This window comes from Saccopteryx bilineata, chromosome 10 (assembly GCF_036850765.1).
Source record: "Saccopteryx bilineata isolate mSacBil1 chromosome 10, mSacBil1_pri_phased_curated, whole genome shotgun sequence".
NCBI classification, from domain to species: Eukaryota; Metazoa; Chordata; class Mammalia; order Chiroptera; family Emballonuridae; genus Saccopteryx; species Saccopteryx bilineata.
This window is the reverse complement of record NC_089499.1, coordinates 30,166,930-30,186,990: the sequence shown is the minus strand read 5'-3', so window position 1 is coordinate 30,186,990 and position 20,061 is coordinate 30,166,930. Positions and strand designations below refer to the sequence as shown.

The 20,061-nt window shown below is 34.8% G+C and overlaps 1 protein-coding gene across 1 annotated transcript in view; it reads left to right on the top strand.

The window, feature by feature from the left end:
- The window catches only part of KCNH8 (potassium voltage-gated channel subfamily H member 8), a 366,401-nt gene that overhangs the window by 148,654 nt on the left and 197,686 nt on the right, over window positions 1–20,061 (top strand). Inside the window, exon 3 of the mRNA XM_066244875.1 lies at window positions 10,529–10,660. Coding sequence (XP_066100972.1) covers window positions 10,529–10,660 — 132 coding nt within the window. The remainder of the gene's footprint in view (window positions 1–10,528; window positions 10,661–20,061) is intronic.

Genomic DNA, 20,061 nt, shown 5'->3' with positions numbered 1-20,061 from the left:
CTGATTACATTTATTGTCTTGTAGTCAGCATTGTTAGATATGAGTATTGCTATACCTGCTTTTTTTTGGATGTTATTTGTTTGGAGTATTGTTTTCCAGCCTTTCACTTTGAATTTGTTTTTATCCTTGTTGCTTAGATGTGTTTCTTGTAGGCAGCATACAGTTGGATTTTCTTTTTTAATCCATTCTGCTACTCTGTGTCTTTTTATTGGTGAGTTTAATCTGTTTACATTTAATGTAATTATTGACACTTGAGGGTTTCTTATTGCCATTTTATAAGTTTTGTATCTTGTTTGATTCTTCTCTTCTGTTTTTCTATCATTTGTTTTTGTTTGGTTGTAATCCATACTTCTTTCTTCTGTTACTACCTTTTTTAAGTCATGTGTTTCTGTGGTGGTTTTTTCAGGGGTGGTTACCATTAGGTAATGAAAAGGGTACCTACCATGTTCATTGTAGTACACTATCTTATGAGTGCTTCTGCATTCCATCGTCCTTTGCTATTGTTAATCTTTGTCCTCTCCTCTTTTTCTGTTTTTGTTGTCACAGTTTAAATTTGGTTTTATTTAAAAGTGTTCTTGGTGGAGGTTTTACACTTCAGGGATATATTTTTCTGTCTCTGGTTGTAGAACTTGTTGAAATTTTGGGGAGAGGTATTGGGAGCACTCCTCACGGTGCCATTTCTCTGATGTCACCCGAGCCTCATCTGTTTTAGCACTCCCCAACCCACTTGCTATTTACGGGCTGCTATAGGCAAACGGAACTAAAATTGACAGAAGATTTCTTCCCTCTAACCCTGCTTTCAAGAATCCTTCCTATCTCTGCATTGGAGGGTGAGAGATTTGCTGCCTCCCACCTTAAGCCTAGCAAGACTTACCATACCAGACCCAAGTCACAGTTAACTGACAGGCATTGCATGACCATCATTGTGCTCCTGGGTAAAAAAAAAAAATAGGAAAAGGCAGGTCTTGGGGACTGGCCTTGAATTATAGTAATGTAAGGTTGAAGATTTCATCAGAGAGCTAGGGTAGAGGGCCAAGTCAAGAGATTTGGGAGAGCAGAGAAGGATAAGTAAGCAAATTGTGTGGAAGGTCTTGCTTTGAACTTGATTGGTACGTTTTGACATCCATCCTCTTTCTGGAAAAGGAAGCAAATGTTAGTCATATGCCTTGCTTTCTAACTTTAGAGGTACCCAAAGCTATATTTGTAAGGCAGTTAGTATGGATAAATCTGGAGGAGCAGTTGAAAGAGGAAGAGAGAGAGAAGGGATGAAGGGAGAGAGGGGGGGAACAGAGGACAAAATAGGTCTGTATGTCCCATACACTATTTTCTGAATACACTTTAATTTATATATATGCGCACAATGGGTAGGTAGACATCAGCCTAGTTCATGCCAAATCATTATAAAACTTGAATTTAGAGGCACCCATATTAATGAAGTTTTATTGCATTTATATAATGTCAAAGATCACATCTCATTGTATCTTAAAAGAGAGACTTCAAAGTGAACTTTCAACTCTTCCAGAACATGATGTGAAATGACAGGTGTACATCAAGGGCTGGTTAGAAAACAGTGTGATGTTGGCAGCTCCTCCTGGCTTTTGCTTCATTTTGTGCACTTGCCTCTCTCTAAAACACATTGGTGCCCCTGTATAAAGGCTCTGGAGACAATAATGATGCATGTTTAAGTGTTCAGATAAAATGGCTTTTCAGGAAAATTAATAACCTCTATTCTGATTTGGATGATGTTCTTACAAGGTAATTGACAAACAGATGCTTTAAAATGTGAACCAAAATATCAGATTCATAACATTTTCTATGTCCCTACTATTACTGACTCTAGGGTCTGATTCATAGCATGGCCCATGGTTCTTTTTGTTCCTACCATAGCTACAGAATTAGTAAAGAGGGCTTTCAACTTGAAGTAGAAGCCATAAAAAAATTGAAGTAACAGCCACTCTTGGATGATGGAAATAGCAGAATTTTGCCAGTGTGTCCCATTTTTAAGGTTTATTCGTCAGTCATAAATAGTAGAATAGATTTTATTGTCTCACATTTTTGGGGATACTGTATCCACCCTGGAATGAAGAATGTAAAAATATTACTTTTGAAGGAACCCATTTCCAGAGAAGTTATTTGACTTCCCTATGGTCACATGGCTAGTTAATGTTGGAGCTGTGGCTGAATCCCAGATCTTATGGAATCTGGTGATGAAGTACTAAAATGCAATTGCTGTGGCATAGATGTTAAAGAAGATGAATAAAAGGAAATTATAGGTATGAGTCAAAAGAGTAAAGAGGGAATTATGACTCTAAAACTGTTAGGATATGGGGAGCAGACACATATTCCATTCATGCTTTATATAGTAGACACACATCATATACACATTTATTGCTTATGACTTCAACCACATTTAAAGAAAACACAATAGCTTGGTAGATGACATCAGAGTAATGGCAGCATGAGAGATACTCCTGATCTCTCCTCTTGATATTTCAACAAATTAAACAACTATACCACAGCAAAGGAACCCCAGCTGGCCTTGCAGGTGCACCTGAAAGATTCATGCACTGAATGGACTAAAGGTGAGATGGGATGAAAAGGAGGGCAGAAGATAAAACAAATTTTCAATGGCCTTTGGAGAGGAGAGGAGACAAACCTGCAATGATTGGGGGTTTTTCTTGCTGGACTACAGGGAGGCGGGGAGCTCAGGCTCTCTGGATTTTGTCTGTGAGTTATGGAGACGGAAACACAGAGTGACTGGCTCTCCTTATAAAGGCAGGAGCAATGAGACAGAGGGGCAGAGGGGAAGATAAACCAAAGTGGCCAGAGCATGGGGTCATGGCTAGTATACCCATGGCCTGCCAGCAGCTCACACTCAGCAGAGACAGAGAAAGCTAAAGTGCATCCCCCAGCCTCCCAGATCCTACCTCCTTCACCTCACAACCAAGAGTAGCAGAGACAGACTCCACAGCTAGCTCTCCAGAAACACTCTCTCCCCTGAAGAGCAGGAGCACTTCATGTGCATTCCCTAGGTATATTGAGATGTGGGAAGGAGTGCCCAGAAGCTTGAGATCACCATTGCAAGAGCCATAAAGCAAGAAAGCTAAAGCCAGAAGCTGAAACCATAAAGCCAAAGCCATAAAGCCCTCAGAACAAGCCCTACACACCAACACAACTGTGGCCCCACCTATGCCATTGTGATAGTAACATATGAGTGTAGAACAGCTCAGTAAATTCTCAGAGCTAAAAACTGTAATATAGAGACACTTACTGGAAGAAACCTCTCAAAACCAAAATTTATTTTTCCTTTTCTCCCCTTTTTTCCTTTATTTCCCTCTTATTCTTTTCTTTTTCTCTTATGAATTTTATTTTCTTTAATTTTTATATATTTTATTCTTATTTTTGAGAGTGGTTTGTTTTTTTATATTTTATATATTTTTTTGTTTCCTTTTCATTTCATTTTTTATTTCCTTTTTCCTCTCTACTTTTCATAATTATTAAAATTATATTTTATTGTACTTTTTATTTTAATTTTTTATTTTTTGATTGTTTTTTTGTTAGGGCTCTTAACAATACCACTTTCAAATGCCATCAAAGAATAAGAAATCAAATAACATGGCTACATAAGACAGAGATGTATTTGAGAAAGAAAATGATAAAACTTCCAGTAAAAATCTCAATCCATGGAAACCTTGTAGTTAAATGATAGAGAATTCAAAATTGAAGTTCTGAAAATACTCAACAAGATGCATGAAGACACCAATAGGCAAATTAATGAACAAAATGAACCCCTCACCAAGGAAATTGAAACTTTAAAAAGAGAGATGAAGAACTCAGTATATTAATTAAAGACTGAGGAAACAAGTTTAGCTAACAAAACAAGCCAGGTAGAGGAAAGAATTAGTGACATCAAATCCAAGAAGCAAACAGAACACCTAGTTACTGCAACCCAAACAGACCTACTCCAAGGCACATTGTGATAAAATTATCAAAAACTGATGACAAAGAAAGAATCCTCAAGGCAGCTAGGGAAAAGAAGAACATAACATATAAAAGAAAGTCCATTAGGTTATCATCAGTCTTCTCAGTAGAAACTCTACAAGCCAGAAGAGAATCGACTCAAACATTCAAAATACTGAGAGAAATTACCAGCCAAGAATACTATATCCATCAAAGTTATTCTTCAAATATTTCAAATATAAAGGAAAATAAAAACTTTTGCAGACATACAGAAGCTGATGTATTTATCACCAGAAACCCCCCACTGCAGGAAATACTTGAGAAAGTTATTTGACCATATACAAAGAACAAAACAAATCAAAACTACAAGTAAAAGCTCCAACAGGTCACAATAAAAACAAAGATAGTTTATGACCACAATAACATAAAAGGGGAGAGAATAAAGATCTGTAGTTGCAAAGGAGGATGAAGTGCAGAAGCGTTCATAAAACAAAGGACTCTTGTACATAGGAACATTTTTCTCTTAACAACCTAATGGTAACCACCCACAAAAAAGCCACCACTAAAACACACAGCTTAAAAATAGGAAAAACTGGGGAAAGAAATATGAAATACCATCAAACAAAAACAATTGAGAGAAACAAACAAACAAAAAAGAACCAAACAAGACACAGAGCTACCAGAAAATAAAACATAAAATGGGTATAGGAAATCCTCAAGTGTCAATAATCACCCTAAATGTAAATGGACTGAACTCACCAATAAAGAAGCACAGAGTAGCAGATTGGATCAAAATGCAAAACCCAATCATATGCTACCTTCAAGAGTCACATCTAAGCTGCAAGGACAAAGTAGATTCAAAGTGAAAGGTTGGAAAATGATTCTCCAAGCAAATAATATCCAAAGAAAAGCAGATGTAGCCATACTCACATCTGACAAAGCTGACTTTAAGACAAAGGTAACCAGAGACAAAGATAGACAATTCATAATGATAAAGGGAACATTGTATCAAGAACACATAACACTTCTTAATATATATGCACCAAACCAGGGAGCACCAAAATATATAAGACATCTGTCAACTGATCTAAAAATAGGAGCAGACATAAACACAGTCATACTTGGAGATATCAAACATACCATTGACGGCTTTAGATAGATTATCCAAATAGAAAATCAATAAAGAAATATCAACCTTAAATGACACTCTGGACTAAATGGACATAATAGACATTTATAAGACATTTCATCTCAAAACATCAAATTATGCATTCTTCTCCAGTGTGCATGGAACATCCCCAAGGATAGACCATATGGTAGGCCACAAAACTAATACCAACAAATTCAGGAAGATTGAAATAATACCAAGCCTATTTTTTACCAAAGGGCTTTAAAATTAGAATTCAACTATAAGAAGGAAATGAAGAAACCCACAAAAATGTGTAAATTTAACAACATACTTCTAAAAAATGACTGGGTAAATGAAGAAATAAAAGCAAAGATCAAAAGATATATACAGACAAATGAAAATGACAACATGATATATCACAATTTCTGAGGTGCAGCAAAAGTAGTAATAAGAGGAAAGTTTATATCATTACAGGCTTTATCAAGAAAAAAGAGAGATCTCAAGTGAACAAACTAACATCACACCTTAAGGTACTAGAAAAAGAAGAACAAAGGCAACAGAAGAAAAGAAATAGTAAAAAATAGAGCAGAACTAAATAAAATACAGAACAAAAATACTATAGAAAAAGTTAATACAACATAGAGCTGGTTTTTTGAAAGATCAATAAAATCAGTAAACTACTGGTTAGACTCACTAAGGAAAAAAGAGGAAGAACTCATGTATACAAAATCCAAAATGAAAAATGAGAAATTACCACAGACATCATAGATGTACAAAGGATCATAGTAGAATATTATAAAAGATTATATGCCACAAAATTCAACAACTTAGAGGAAATGAATAAATTCCTAAAACTATACAATCTTTCTAGATGAAGTCATGAAGAAGTGGAAAATCTAAATAGACCCATAAGCAGGGAAGAAATAGAAACAACTATCATAAAGCTCCACCAAAACAAAAGCCCAGGACCAGATGGCTACACTGGTGAATTCTACCAAATATTCAAAGAAGATTAAGTACCTATTTTTCTCAAAGTTTTCCAAAAAATAGAAGAAAAAAAGCAACACTCCCCAAAACATTTTATGAGGCCAATATAACCCTCATACCAAAACCTGACAAGGACAACCCCCCAAAAAGCAAACCAAGACCAATAACTCTAATGAATACAGATGTAAAAATGCTAAACAAAATATTAATACTAGTAAATCAAAAAAACAACATATTTAAAAAATAATACATCACGATCAAGTGGGATTCATTCCAGGAGCACGAGGATGATTCCACATATGGAAATTGATCAATGTAATACACCACATCAACAAAACAAAAAACAAAAACCATATGATCCTACCAGTAGATGCAGAAAAGACATTTGATAAGATATAACACCCCTTTGTATTTAAAACACTCAATAAAATTGGAATAGAAGGAATGCACCTCAACATAATCAAGGCCATATATGACAAACCATCAACTAATATACCAAATGTTGAAAAAATAAAGGCTTTTCCTCTAATATTGGAATAAGACAAGGCTGCCCCCTCTCTCTATTCTTATTCAACATAGTTCTGAAAGTTTTAGCCAGAGTGATCAGGTAAGAGAAAGAAATAAGAAGCATCCATATTGGGAAAGGATAAGTAAAGGTTTCACTTTTTTCAGATGACATGATCCTGTATATAGAAAACCCCAAAGACACCACCAAAAAAACAATTAGAAACAATAAACCAATACAAGTAAAGTCACAGGATGCAAAATTAATATACAAAAGCTTATTGCTTTTCTATATGCCAGTGATGAAACTTCCAAAAATGAACTCAGAAAAACAATTCCTTTTACAATTGCAACAAAGAATAAATAAAATACATAGGAATAAATTTGACAAAGGATGTGAAGGACCTATATGCTAAAAACTACAAAACATTACTGAATTTGAAAAAGATATAATGAAATGGAAAAATATTCCATTTTCATGGATTGGAAGAATCAACAAAGTTAAAATAGCCATATTACCCAAAGCAATATACAAATTTAATGCAATCCCAATCAAAATCCCAATGTCATTTTTTAAAGAAATAAACAAAAAATCACCAGGTTTGTATGGAACCATAAAAGACCCCAAATAGCCAAAGCAATACAGAGAAAAAAGAATGAAGCCAGAGGTGTCATACTACCTGACTTTACAAGGAGCTGTGATAATCACAACAGCATAGTATTGGCAGAAAAACAGACATATAGACCAATGGAACAGAATCAAGAGCCCAGAAATAAATATATATATATATATATATATATATATATATATATATATGGATAAATCATCTTTGACAAAGGATCCAAACACGCACACTGGAGAAAAGAAAGCTTCTTCAATAATAAATGCTTCTGGGAAAATTGGAAAGCCACATGCAAAAAAAAAAAAAAAAATGAAACTTGACTATAGTTTGTCCCCCTGCACAAAAATTAGTTCAAAATGGATCAGAGACCTAAATATAAGATCTGAAACTATAAATTACATAGAAGAAAACATAGATACCTAGTTAATGAACCTTAGTGATAGAAAACAATTTATGAATTTGACCCCAAAGGCAAGGGAAATAAAGGCAAAAATAAATGAATGAGACTATGTCCACCTAAAAAGCTTCTGTGCTGCAAAAGAAACTGACAACAAAGCAAATAGGAGCCAACTAAATGGGAGATGATATTTGCAAACAATAGCTTTGATAAGGAGTTAATATACAAAATATATTTTAAGAAACTCATAAAGTTCAGCAACAAACAAGCAAACAATCCAATTAAAAAATGGGGAAAGGATCTGAACAGACACTTCTCCCAAAAAGATATATGAAAAGAAGCTCATCTTCACTAGCTATTCAAGAAATGCAAATCAAACCTACAATGAGATACCACCTCACACCTGTTAGATTGGCTGCTATCAACAAGACAGGTAATAATAAGTGTTGGAGAGGTTATGGAGAAAAAGGAACCCTCATTCACTGTTGGTGGGAATGTAAAGTAGTACAACCATTATGGAAGAAAGTATGGTGGTTCCTCAAAAAATTAAGAATAGAACTCCCTTATGACCCAGCAATCCTTCTACTGGGTATCTACCCAAAAAACTTGAAAACACTGATACATAAAGACATACACACTCCCATTGTTCAGCACAGCATTATTCACAGTGGCCAAGACATGGAAACAACCAAAGTGTCCCTCGACAGAGGATTGGTTAAAGAAGATGTGGTACATATATAAAATGGAATACTACTCAGCCATAAGAAATCATGACATAGCGACATTTCTGACAACATGGATGGACCTTGAGAACATTATACTGACTGAAATAAGTAAATCAGAAAAAGCTAAGAACTGCATGATGTTACACATAGGTGGGATATAGAACTGAGACTCATGGATATTAATAAAGTGAAGTGGTTACCAGAAGAAAGTGGATGTTGGGGAAGGGGGCTAGGGAAGGGGTGGGAGAAAAGTATAAAGAGGGACAAATATAAGGTGACAGAAAGTGATTTGACTTTAGGTGATGGTTATACAACTTAATCAACAATTCAAATGCTACAGAAATGTTTACCTGAAACCTATGTACTCTTACTGATTAATGCCACCATGTCAAAGTTAATTTTCTAAATAAAATTTTAAAATAAAAAATACATATACCATAGCAGCAGCTATAATAAAATAGGATTTTTATGTCAGATGGCTCCTACATGCAAATTAACTATTTCAGCTGATGTTCAACAACAACAACAAAAAGATAGATTCTAAGGCTGGATGGACACATCAGCTGTGTTAGAAATTGTAAGATCTGATACAGTAAAATACTGAGGCTATTTCTGTTATTTTTGTCTTATACCTGACTTTGAGATCAACATTCAAGTAAGATGGAAATTTACAGTATTAAAGTTTTTTCCCTATCAAAAAAAATATATAAGAAAATTATATGTGAATCGACTAATAGTTTACTTTTTTAAACAACAGCTTTTTTATAATTTTCAAGTATTTCTGCCCAAGAATCCTTCTTAGTATAAAATTTAGTGCAAATTTTTATATATTTTTAAATGTTTATTTTAAAATACAGGGACAGTCAAAGTTTATATAATATATAGCTGTGAGTATGTGAAACACAGAGTTAATGCTTTTGAGTTAAGAAGCTATTGTAATAACCATAACATGCATGTCTTTTTTTCACACAAAAAAAGTAAACCTACTTTTGCCCACCCCTGCATATAAAAACATTTCAAAACATACGCCTTGGCCTTGAACTTGAGTCTATTAATGATATTTCTCATGGTTGTTTTGCTAAAAAAGAGAGAGAGAGAGAGAATTGAACTTCATTGCTTTTTTAAATGTGTTCTTGAAATAAAACACACATAATAAAAAATACACATAGCAAAAGTGTCGAGTTGATTATTTTTCAAAAACTTAACACTGCTATGTAAACAACATGAAGATTTTGAAAAACCGAAGGTTGACCAGCATCCTAGAACCCTCTGAACCCTTTGGGAATCACAAATTCCCAAAGCTAACCATTTACCTGACTTCTAACACCATGGATTAGTCTTGATTGTCTTTATACTAATACAAATGTATTCATAGTGCATTCCACTCATTTGTGCCTGACTACTTTTACTCAACATTTTGTTATTGATATTCATCCATTTTGTTGTCATTTATTGTACATTGTTCACTCACATTGTTATAAAGTGTTGTATTATGAGAATACATCTTGATATTGCCAAACACTTTTTAAAGTAAATAAGTGGAAAAACAAAGCAATGTTTCAGTCGCACTCTCTCTCCATTTCTCTTTCTCTCTGAAATTAATAAATAAAAATTAAATCTTTTAAAGCCTGAGGAAATGTTTCAGACTAACGGAAACTAAAGTATATGTACTAATTTACTACTAGCTAGTAATGTGGGAGAGTTTAAGTGACCACACATTTGACCCCAAACTTGGTATTTTCCATCTTTTTATAGGCCTTTCTGGTGAACAATCATTGATTTTTAAATTGACTAAATAAACCTCTGGCAAACTCATACCAAACAAAGGTCTTTCTTAACAACCTATTGTATTGTGGGGGTGGGAAGGAGCAGTGTTTCATGGAAAGGAATTCTTCATCATCAACAAATTCAAAGAAATACAATTTGAATGACGTAAACAGTAATGTCTCAGCAGAGACAAGTGTTTTTGTTTAAAATACTGCCTTATTTTCAGAGAAAGCATTTCATTTGGGAATGAAGAGATATGTACATGGGCTAGACATTTATGGAATCTGAAAACTGACATTTTCAAGATTTTAGGGAGGAGAATTGTGGGACAGAAGAATACAGTAAGGACTTTATAAACTGTATCAGTAATGTTGGAGATTTTCCTAGAAAAAACCCACATGGCAGTGGTTGATCTGTACTTTTATTGCTATTGCAGGGTCTCCATTTTGGTGCCTATTGGATATTGTTCCCATAAAGAATGAGAAAGGAGACGTGGTACTTTTTCTGGCATCCTTCAAAGATATAACAGATACAAAAGTGAAGATTACTCCAGAAGAGAAAAAAGAAGGTTTGTACTGTTTTCAGAAAACATTGACAGATGGAGTAGCGTTTTGGAATCGTTTGCTCAAAAACTCTGAAAGAGGAAAAAAAAAAGGCCTTTTTAAAATAATAGCAACTAATAAATATTCATAATGTTTTTTGGTACCTATGCCAAATTTTCAGACTCACGTGAATTTACATTCTCGTCTTTGTATTAGAGATTCAATGACCAAGAAACAGATGTTTATATACTGCCGTGCAAATAGGATGAGGATAAGAAAACAATTTCTCAAAATAAAAAGAATCATACAAACTTGTTTTATTAGGGAAAAAAATGAATTGATAGCAATAAGTGAAGCTAAAATGATGTGATTAACAATGCATCTCTCAGTTTCATCTAAATTGCAGTAGTTCAAAACTTAAGACGTGTGACATTTCATTTTATGTACAAAATTAAGAACTTGAGTTTAGTGGTTGTTAGAGTGGAACGCTGCAAAGAAATATATATTTGTATTTTATAGTATACGGCCGTATGCTGATTTGTTTCAAGGCACAAACAAGCTTTTCAATGATTTTTAAAGGATTCTTTTAAAATTCTATGTTGCTTACCATATAGTTTCTGTTTATAGCTTATTAAGAAACAACCTGCATGTTATGTCAACTGACAAAAATTAATACTGAAAAAAAAATGCTGCTATTACATTGTTTAAAAAGAAGTAAGATAAGATAATTTGGTGACCAGAGAAAAGCAGCTGTCTTTTTAGGGCGACCAACTATTTCACATTTCAGCAACTATGTCTCTTAAAGAATCAGCTCTTTTACTCCAACTCTTTTTTTTTTTAAATGTGTGTGAGTGTTTTAAATATATTGTCTCTTGAAATCATGACATAAATGGAGAACACCTGGTTGGGTGACCCCATTTCTATTATTTGCTTGCAAATACATGTCTTTTCTCTGTGTATTGGCATGACTAAATACTGTAGCATGTTTTGCATACATGAGGGAAGAGTAGGCTTACAATCAAAGTTACTTGGATATGAAAGCAAGTGTAATAGTCATCCAATGAGAGGAAAACGTGGAAATCACCGTGCACCGTTCTTTTGTTTTTAATGTTTTCTTTGGTATTTGAGAATACAAAGGGTCAGTATAAACTGTATTTATTTACAACGCTTCTGACACTAAATGTGTGGGGTTTTTCCATACCCATTGTACAACTCTCTGGACCCTGTTGGACGTCCTATAATTTAATTCAGTTCTGACATCACTACCTGAAGTTAGTGTCAGATACCACAGGTTTAAAGGCTCCTTCCTACAAGACTATTCTCACTCCAGACACCAATCACAGTTTTGGGTGCCCTGGGTACCCACAAACTTCTATCCAACTTGACTACAAAGTGGGGTTTCCACTTTGATAATTTGCTAGAACAGATCACAGAATTCAGGGAAACACCTTACTTACATTGTTACAAATATATGACTCAGGGACAGCCAAATAGAAGAGGTGCACTGGGCAAGATGTGGGTTAGAGGGCTGGAGAGCTGCCATGCTCTTTCTGGGCATGCCCTAACCTATTTTTCTGTAGCTACCTTATTATACATGTCCCACAAAAGTATGTAGTATTTTCATAGAAGCAAAGTAAGTACTGCAAGCCCACATTGTTATAAACTGAGCATAAAAAGATAGAGATATATATTTCTCTCTTTTTTTACGTGCACCTAATAGAAGAAAATACCTTAAATTCACCAATTGATGGCATATCTTGAAAGAAAGGCACACCTCACGTACGATATTTTTAGAACATCAAGATAAGTGTTTGAAAATCATTAAAATGTCACTGTGTAACTGGAACAGTATTGTGTCATTGAACTAGAAAACTCTGAGTGAGCATGTAGCCTGACTTGACCCGATATTGCATCTCATACCAATGTGATCACTGAAGTTCACCTAAAGGTTTGTTAATTCCCTACTAAGACTCATATATATGATGGACATCATTTAAGAGATATAAATTTTGCACTTGCTCATTTCATTTTTCATTTAAGTCAATTTAGTATAATAATGTGCCTTGTTTTTCCAGACACAGGGCCCAGGGTAGTTAAATTTTGTTTATTTCTTGTAGGGTGTCCCAGATTTGGTTTGAAATGATGGATGACACTGGGTCATTCATTATGTAGCAGCAACATCATCAGTTTTCCAAAAACAGGGGAATTCCAGTTCAAGTTCCTAAAACGTAGGCACTTCAAATTTGTCTTCAGAATTTAAGGGCTGCTGTATGAAACTTTTTGTATTATCATCAGTGGTCATACAAATCAGGATTCCAATGCAGTGGTGTTTTATTTGCAGTCTAACATTTGGCAGGCAACAGCAGGTTGCTACTAATTACATTAACCAATGTTTTTTATTGTGTCCGCCATTTCCTATTGCCACATGGCTTCTGAAGAAATAGCTATATACTAAATAATTAGATATTAATTGCATTTACCGACAAGAACCTGAACACCTAACATAATAAGCTTAAACAATAAGGGCTTATTTTTTTTTCATATTTTGAAGGGTCTGGAGCCGAGCAGCCCATGATCGGAACAGCGAGAGCAATACTCGCAGGCCCTCAGACTCTTTTAGCCTTTCTGCTCTGCTGTTCTTAACATGCTATTTGCCATGCTCATACTTGTCACCTGGTAGTTGTACAACTTTTGCCGCACCTTTAAAACTCATTTCTGTTGTGTAGACAGAAGAGTGAAGGACAAAAGGCGAGGGCTTCTCCCTGTGAGGCTTTGCCTTTGAATGCGAGGAGGGACGTCCTTCCTTTTGCATCCTCTTCCTGCCAGAAATTTTCATCACTGTGTCATTGATGTGACTCTTGTCACATGGCCATGGCCATCTCTAGCTACAAGAAAGGCTTCTATAAAACCAAGGTTTCTGGTCTATTTTTAAAGCTTTTATACCCTGATAGTAGAAATAGCCAAAGAGAGGAGCTTAAAAGTGAGGTCAGATCAGCCAGTCTAGAGTGTCTAGTATTATTGATTCTTTTCTATAAGCCAGATGGATTACCCAAGGTCCTACAGGGTAGAAGAGTGAGACTGAAGAGAGTAAGTGAACTGCCTGAAGCCTCAGTGCTGTGAAAAAGTCAAGACAGAACTGAAACCCAGGACTATTTGGTGTAAGAGCTCATAGCCTTTCACCATGCCAAGGAGCCTCCTGACAACCAATGAGATAACATTGGAAATGAGGTGGAAAGAAGGCTAGGTTTGTCTCAGTGCCTTCACCAAACTCCTATATATGATTGTCATTGATTATGATAACTCCTGACCAAGTTCGTTTTTACCATTCTCATTTCTTATGTAAAGCCTCTACTGTTCCAAGTATAGACCTAGGGAAGACCTGACATTTGGGGATAACCCGGGAGCTCAGGAGAAATGCAGAATTTTAGGCCCCACATTAAACTTCTGAATCAGAATCTGCATTTTAACACAATCCCCTGATGGTTCACGGGCACATCAGAGTTTGAGAAACCTTGTGCCATACATATTCTTCAGAAAGGCCTTCCTTCACCACCTAGTCAAAAGTTGCCCACCTCCAGTTACTCCATCACATCTCCTCCTTCATTGTCTTGTAGCATTTATGGTTATTGGAAACAACCTGCCTCCAAAAGTTATTTTACTTTGTAATTGTTCTCCATTCCATTAAAATGTAACCTTCCTCAGGAAATAGGCTTTGCCTTTCTTGTCCAGGATCATAAACCCAACACATATAGAGGGACTGTCTAACAGCAGATAACCAATAAATATTTGATCGGTACATGGATAAATAAACGATGTCCAATTTAGGAAATTGGACTAATTGGAGATGGAAAACAGTGACATTCTTGCTTTTTCATAATTATCAAAGTGGCATGTCTTGAGTACATATCCTGATGAATATATTGTTTGATTGTGTTCTGTCTGATTTAAGTCAAAGACAATTTGACAACTACTTACCAAAGTCAGTTTCCTCTCAAAATGTGTTCTTACTACTGGTATTGAATGGCCCTTTCACTTCAAATAGAATCTCCTCTCTTGGTGAGTTTTTTGTTCTTGTTGGCTCTTGGGTTTGTCTTTCAGTTTCTAAGAATCTAATTTGATCACATTATTTAAGACAATTGAAGTTATTTGTTTAAAAAATATATTCTCCAAAAGAACAGACACTAAGCCCTGATCAGATATCAATTAAGTCTAAAATAATTATATGTACTTTGAATACTTTAATTTTCAGTGTGGAACATAGTAATAATGTTCCTTTCACTTGCTGAAATATTCTGCCTGATCTTTTTTGTTTGCATAATGAAAGAACACATAAAAAAAACTCTAGTAGAGAGCAGTGGCCTGAAGAAAGAACTCTTGTAAAAACTGACACTTTCCTGAGGAGATAGCTTTCTGCTTCAGTGAGATCTATACCAACCCTTGTCAAATATCTGATGAAATTGGAAATGAAGAGTCCAGATAGATGCTTCAGGTGACTTAAATTAAAAAGAAATTTAATCACATCTGTATTTTATTGAATTGGTTCTATTTTAAGATCCAAAGGGTTTTTGTTTCTCAACGTATTCACCAGTATCATTGTGTCCTAGGACCTTTGTAAGGCAAATAGCATAAGCTAGGGTTCATAAACCAAGCTGCCCTTAGAAACGATGAGATAATGTGATGAGTACAATGCTGTGATACACCATGGTGTTGACTTGAGGTGATGACACATGGCCTGCTTCACCAAGTCATTCCATTTCAAAGAAAAATTTTCAACATTCTGCAGTCAATCACAATACACCTATAGACTAAATTTCTTCTATTAATCAGTAGCTTATAATTACTGAACAAAACTTTATTGAACTAATTTTTTATTAATCTACTTTTTATTTAAGAATTTCTAGTGTTATTACTTTAAGAAGGGAGACATACTTTGAACCCTTTATTGGTGAATTGAACATTTAAACACTTTTTACAACTGAATGACCAATTTCTTGAAGCACCAAACAAAATATGTGTTAAGAAAATTAGTAAATTCAGGCTGAGAGTTTAAAAATCCATATACCTGACTTCCTGGTTAGATATACATTCTTAGTGAAATTCTCTATAGCCATCAGAATTCATCTAGAAGTTGCTAGTAAGGAACATTTCCAATTCAGGGATGATCTCTGTCCTACTATTGTCATGAATGATGGTAGCATCACTAGGGACAGGCTGGGAACCTGTACATAAAGTGTGCCAGTACCTATGTCTCTGGCTTCCACATCTTGTAGAAAGTTATGCTTGGGACTGGTAGGATACCATGGGTTTTGCTTCAATGGATGGTGGCAGGGAGAGTGTCTTCCCTTCCTGCTTTTCTTTTCATATGGGTTAATGTAAGGATTTAGAATAGTACGTAAACTTTGTTGATAAAGCAGCAGCAGGGTATGAGAGGATTGACTCCAATTTTGGAGTCATTTTACTCACAGTTCTACTGTGAGTAAAATGCTATCAAACAGCATTGCATGCTACTAAAAAAAATTGTCTAAAAGGAAGAATCAATTGATACAGCAAACTTCACTGTCATCTTATTTTAAGAAATTGCCACAAACCACCCCAGCCTTCAACAACCACCACGCTGACCAGTCAGCAGCCATCAACACTGCGGCAGGACCCTCCACCAATAAAAAGATTAGGGAACGTTGAGAGCTCAGATGATGGTTAACATTTCTAGCAGTAAAGTATTTTTCAATTAAAGTATGTACATTTTTTTAGACATAATGCACACTAAGACTACAATGCTAATATAACTTTTGTATGCGCTGAGAAAGCCAAAACTTTAAGTGATCGATTTATTGCCACATTCACTTTATTGCAGTGGTCTCTAGTAGCTAAAGTTTCAGTGTTTCCTAGGTATGCCTGTAAATAGACAAATTCTAAACAGACAAAAAAAATGTTTATAATTTAATCCTCTCAACTACCCTGTGGTGTAGGCAATATTATCATCAATGTTTTCAAAAGTTAAATAACATACTCAGGGTCGCAAAGCTAGTAAGTGGCAATGACAGGACTTGAACCCAAGCCTTCTTTAGCTTCAGTTTGTCATCCTATCATTTATGGTAGAAAGGAATATATTCAAAGTATCACAGTGTAATGAAAATACAAGTAGTGTAAGTTTGTATCCATTATAAAAACATTTCCTGATCACTTACAGAATTATGGAAATAATAGGAAAGTGTAGGAAAAATGAATAAAGAAAGACATCATTTCTAGGATCCTTTTGCAAGAAAAGCTGCCTTTCACACATCTATTGATCTGTTTTCATCTTTTGCTTTTCTCTAATGTAAGTTTAAAATTTTAAAGCAATAAATTTATTCTATAATAAACCTTACTTCTAGGAATTCTTATATAAAACTTTATTTCTTTTTGTTGAAATTAAAGACCATTTTATTAGGCTTGGATCCTTTAAGAAAAGAAGAAAATAACATTGAATGGCCTGCTATCAATAAAGTACTTTTACCCATGAATTACCTCATTAAATTTTCTTAGAAAAGGCACTTAAAATATGAAAATGAATAAGTATTGCTTTATATGCTTTAGGGCCATTAGGAAACCATCTAATTCTTCTCTTCTGAATAAATTGTCTGTGCTTCTGCTTACTACTTAGGTCCTGCTAATCCTCAGTTCTTTAATCATATTTGCCATTTTCCTTTAAGCCCTCTCGAAGTTCATCTACTCCTCTGAGTCTAGAATGGTTCATACTAATGTATGTTATATTGCACCACTGCTGAGTTTAATGATCGGATAGCTTTTAAATACCTGCATTTTATATATTTTATCTCCATCAGGGTGGCCATTAAAAATAATTATGACTGTCATTCAAGTCATAAATTATCATGATCCTTGAGATAATGTCTATTTTTTTAATCTATAGTCAGTCATTTATATCATCTTGTAATTTTGAACCTTAATAATTCCTTCCATACTGATAGTTTCCCATCACTTGCTTCCTTAAGAATATATCAAATTTTAAGATATATAATCCATTTCTTACTGACTCTTTTTCCCTGGATTAGTGCAAACAGAAAGCTTTAATGATGACTATTTCTTTTCACTATAGAATATGGCCTGCAAATAACAATATCAGAAGTTCTCCATACAGGGTGAAGTCTATGTCAAGACACTGAAAGGTTAAATGCATACATTTCCAAAAAAATCACTAAAATAACAGTAAAGAGATTATTTAAGACAAAAATCACAGGTCAAAGATAATAACAAAATGGCTGAGTATGAACTGACTTAATGGATCTAAGATAACTAACCACCAGAGGAAAAAGCTAAGAAGTAACATGATTTCCATTGTAGAACCTTCCAAAAGCTTAAGAACAGGTACTTCTGAAAGTGATAAAGCTATAAATAGAAAGATGGTTTGAAAGTATTTTTAAGATGCAGCTAGACCCACAGATTCCTTCCCTTATGAGCAATCACAACTGTCCTTTCCAAGCTATCATATTCCCTGGGCAGCAAATATTAGTGGGATTGACATTTAAGTGGGCAAGAAAGAAAGCAGGATTGAGCACATGACTCTGGATTCTGAGATAGTCATAAAGAGGCCTCCGAACTGGGGTGACCTTTAGGAATTATCCTAAATTGAATGAGGGGCATGGACACTCATTGTAGGCCAACTGTCCCCACAAACTGTGTATAATCATGGGCAAAGTGACCTTCTTCAACTAAGGGTACTCCCAACAGCTGGGGAAATAGGTCCTTTGGTTATAAAGGAGAATGTGGAGGCCACAGCACACAATCCAATGCATCTTCCACCCTTGCAGAAAACTTGAGACTTACCCTTTTGTGAGAGTGAAATAGAGGGGTCTCTGGGCTGAAGGAAACCAGGCACAGGGATACAGGTGCAGTACTAAAAAAAGGAGGAAATAAACATCTTTACCTCCCACATATTGAGACCCCAGCTCTCGTCCTAGAATGCCACCAACCAAATATATACTCTGCTGATTAGGTTTCAGAAAAATCTTTCCAGAGAATCTAAACAGCACCAGAGGAAAGTTCTGAATATATTAATATTGCTCATGGAAATGGTCCATTTATTTCACCCTACCACACAGAGAAAAGTTGATATGTCCTACTCATGTGCTTAGACATTCTACTCAGCATTATCATGTTCCACCCTTAAATAAGGCCAGATATCAAAGTCGACCCATACTTCTACTGAAAGCATCTAATATCAAAGATATAAATCATTATAAGCAAGGAGGAAAAAACACCTTGAGTTAAAAGAAACTCTTTAGAAATAATAAAGCTTAATATTTAATATCTCAAAAGAGATAAGAATATATATTAAATCCATGAAATACATATAGAATGCTAGGGGAAAAGGAAAAAAAAACATTTAAACTACCAAAAAAGAAAACTTTGTAAATTAAAAAATAATGATGGTAATTTTTAAAATGCCAGTACAAAGATTGGAAGGTTAAGTTGAGGAATCTTTCAGAAGTTAGAGCAAACTGACAAAGACATGGAAAGTAGAATAAAATAATAAGAACATTAGAGGACCATCTAGGACTGTACTTGTTCCAGAATTTTCTGTGATTATGGAAATGTTCTATCTTAGCACTAACACAGCATCCACTAGGTATATGTGGCTATTGGACACTTGAAATCTGTCCAGTGAGACTGAGGTACTGAATTTTTAAAATCTACTTAATTTCAATTGATTTAAATGCAAATGTGAGGATCCACATGTGTCTAGCAGCTGTCATATTGAACAGCATAGATCTAGGAGGTTAAGCAGTGAGATTTAAAAGTGTACGAGAGAGAGAAGGAGAGGCGAAGAATGAAAATAAAACTCATTTGAAGAGAAGAATCCATCAATCAACTAACACAAGTTCCTGGAACTGAAAGTAATGAGTTTCCACACTGAGATTTCACGACATTGCAAACAAAGAGATGAATCTTTTGGCTTTCATAAAGGAAATATAAAAAAGTAACATACAAGGAATCAGAAATTAGAATGACTTTGAACTTCTCAAGAGGAATACTAGACGATAGAAAATGCTACAACACATGCCTTAAAAATTGGAACCCTTGTACACTGTTGGTGGAAATGCAAAATAGTGCAGCCTCTATAGAAAACAGTATGGAGGTTCCTCAAAAACTTAAAAAAATAAAGCTGCCAAATAATCCAGCATCTTCACCTCTGGATATTTATCCAAAAGAATTGAAATCAAAATCTGAAAGAGATGTTAGCATTCCTAAGTTCATTGCCGTATTATTCATCATAGCTAAGATGTAGAAACAAATTAAATATTCATAAATAGATGAATGAATTTGAAAAATGTGGTACATACATACAGTAGACTATGATTCAGCCTTTAAAAAGGAGGAAATCCTGTAATACATGACAACAGGGATGAACTTTGAGGACATTATGCTA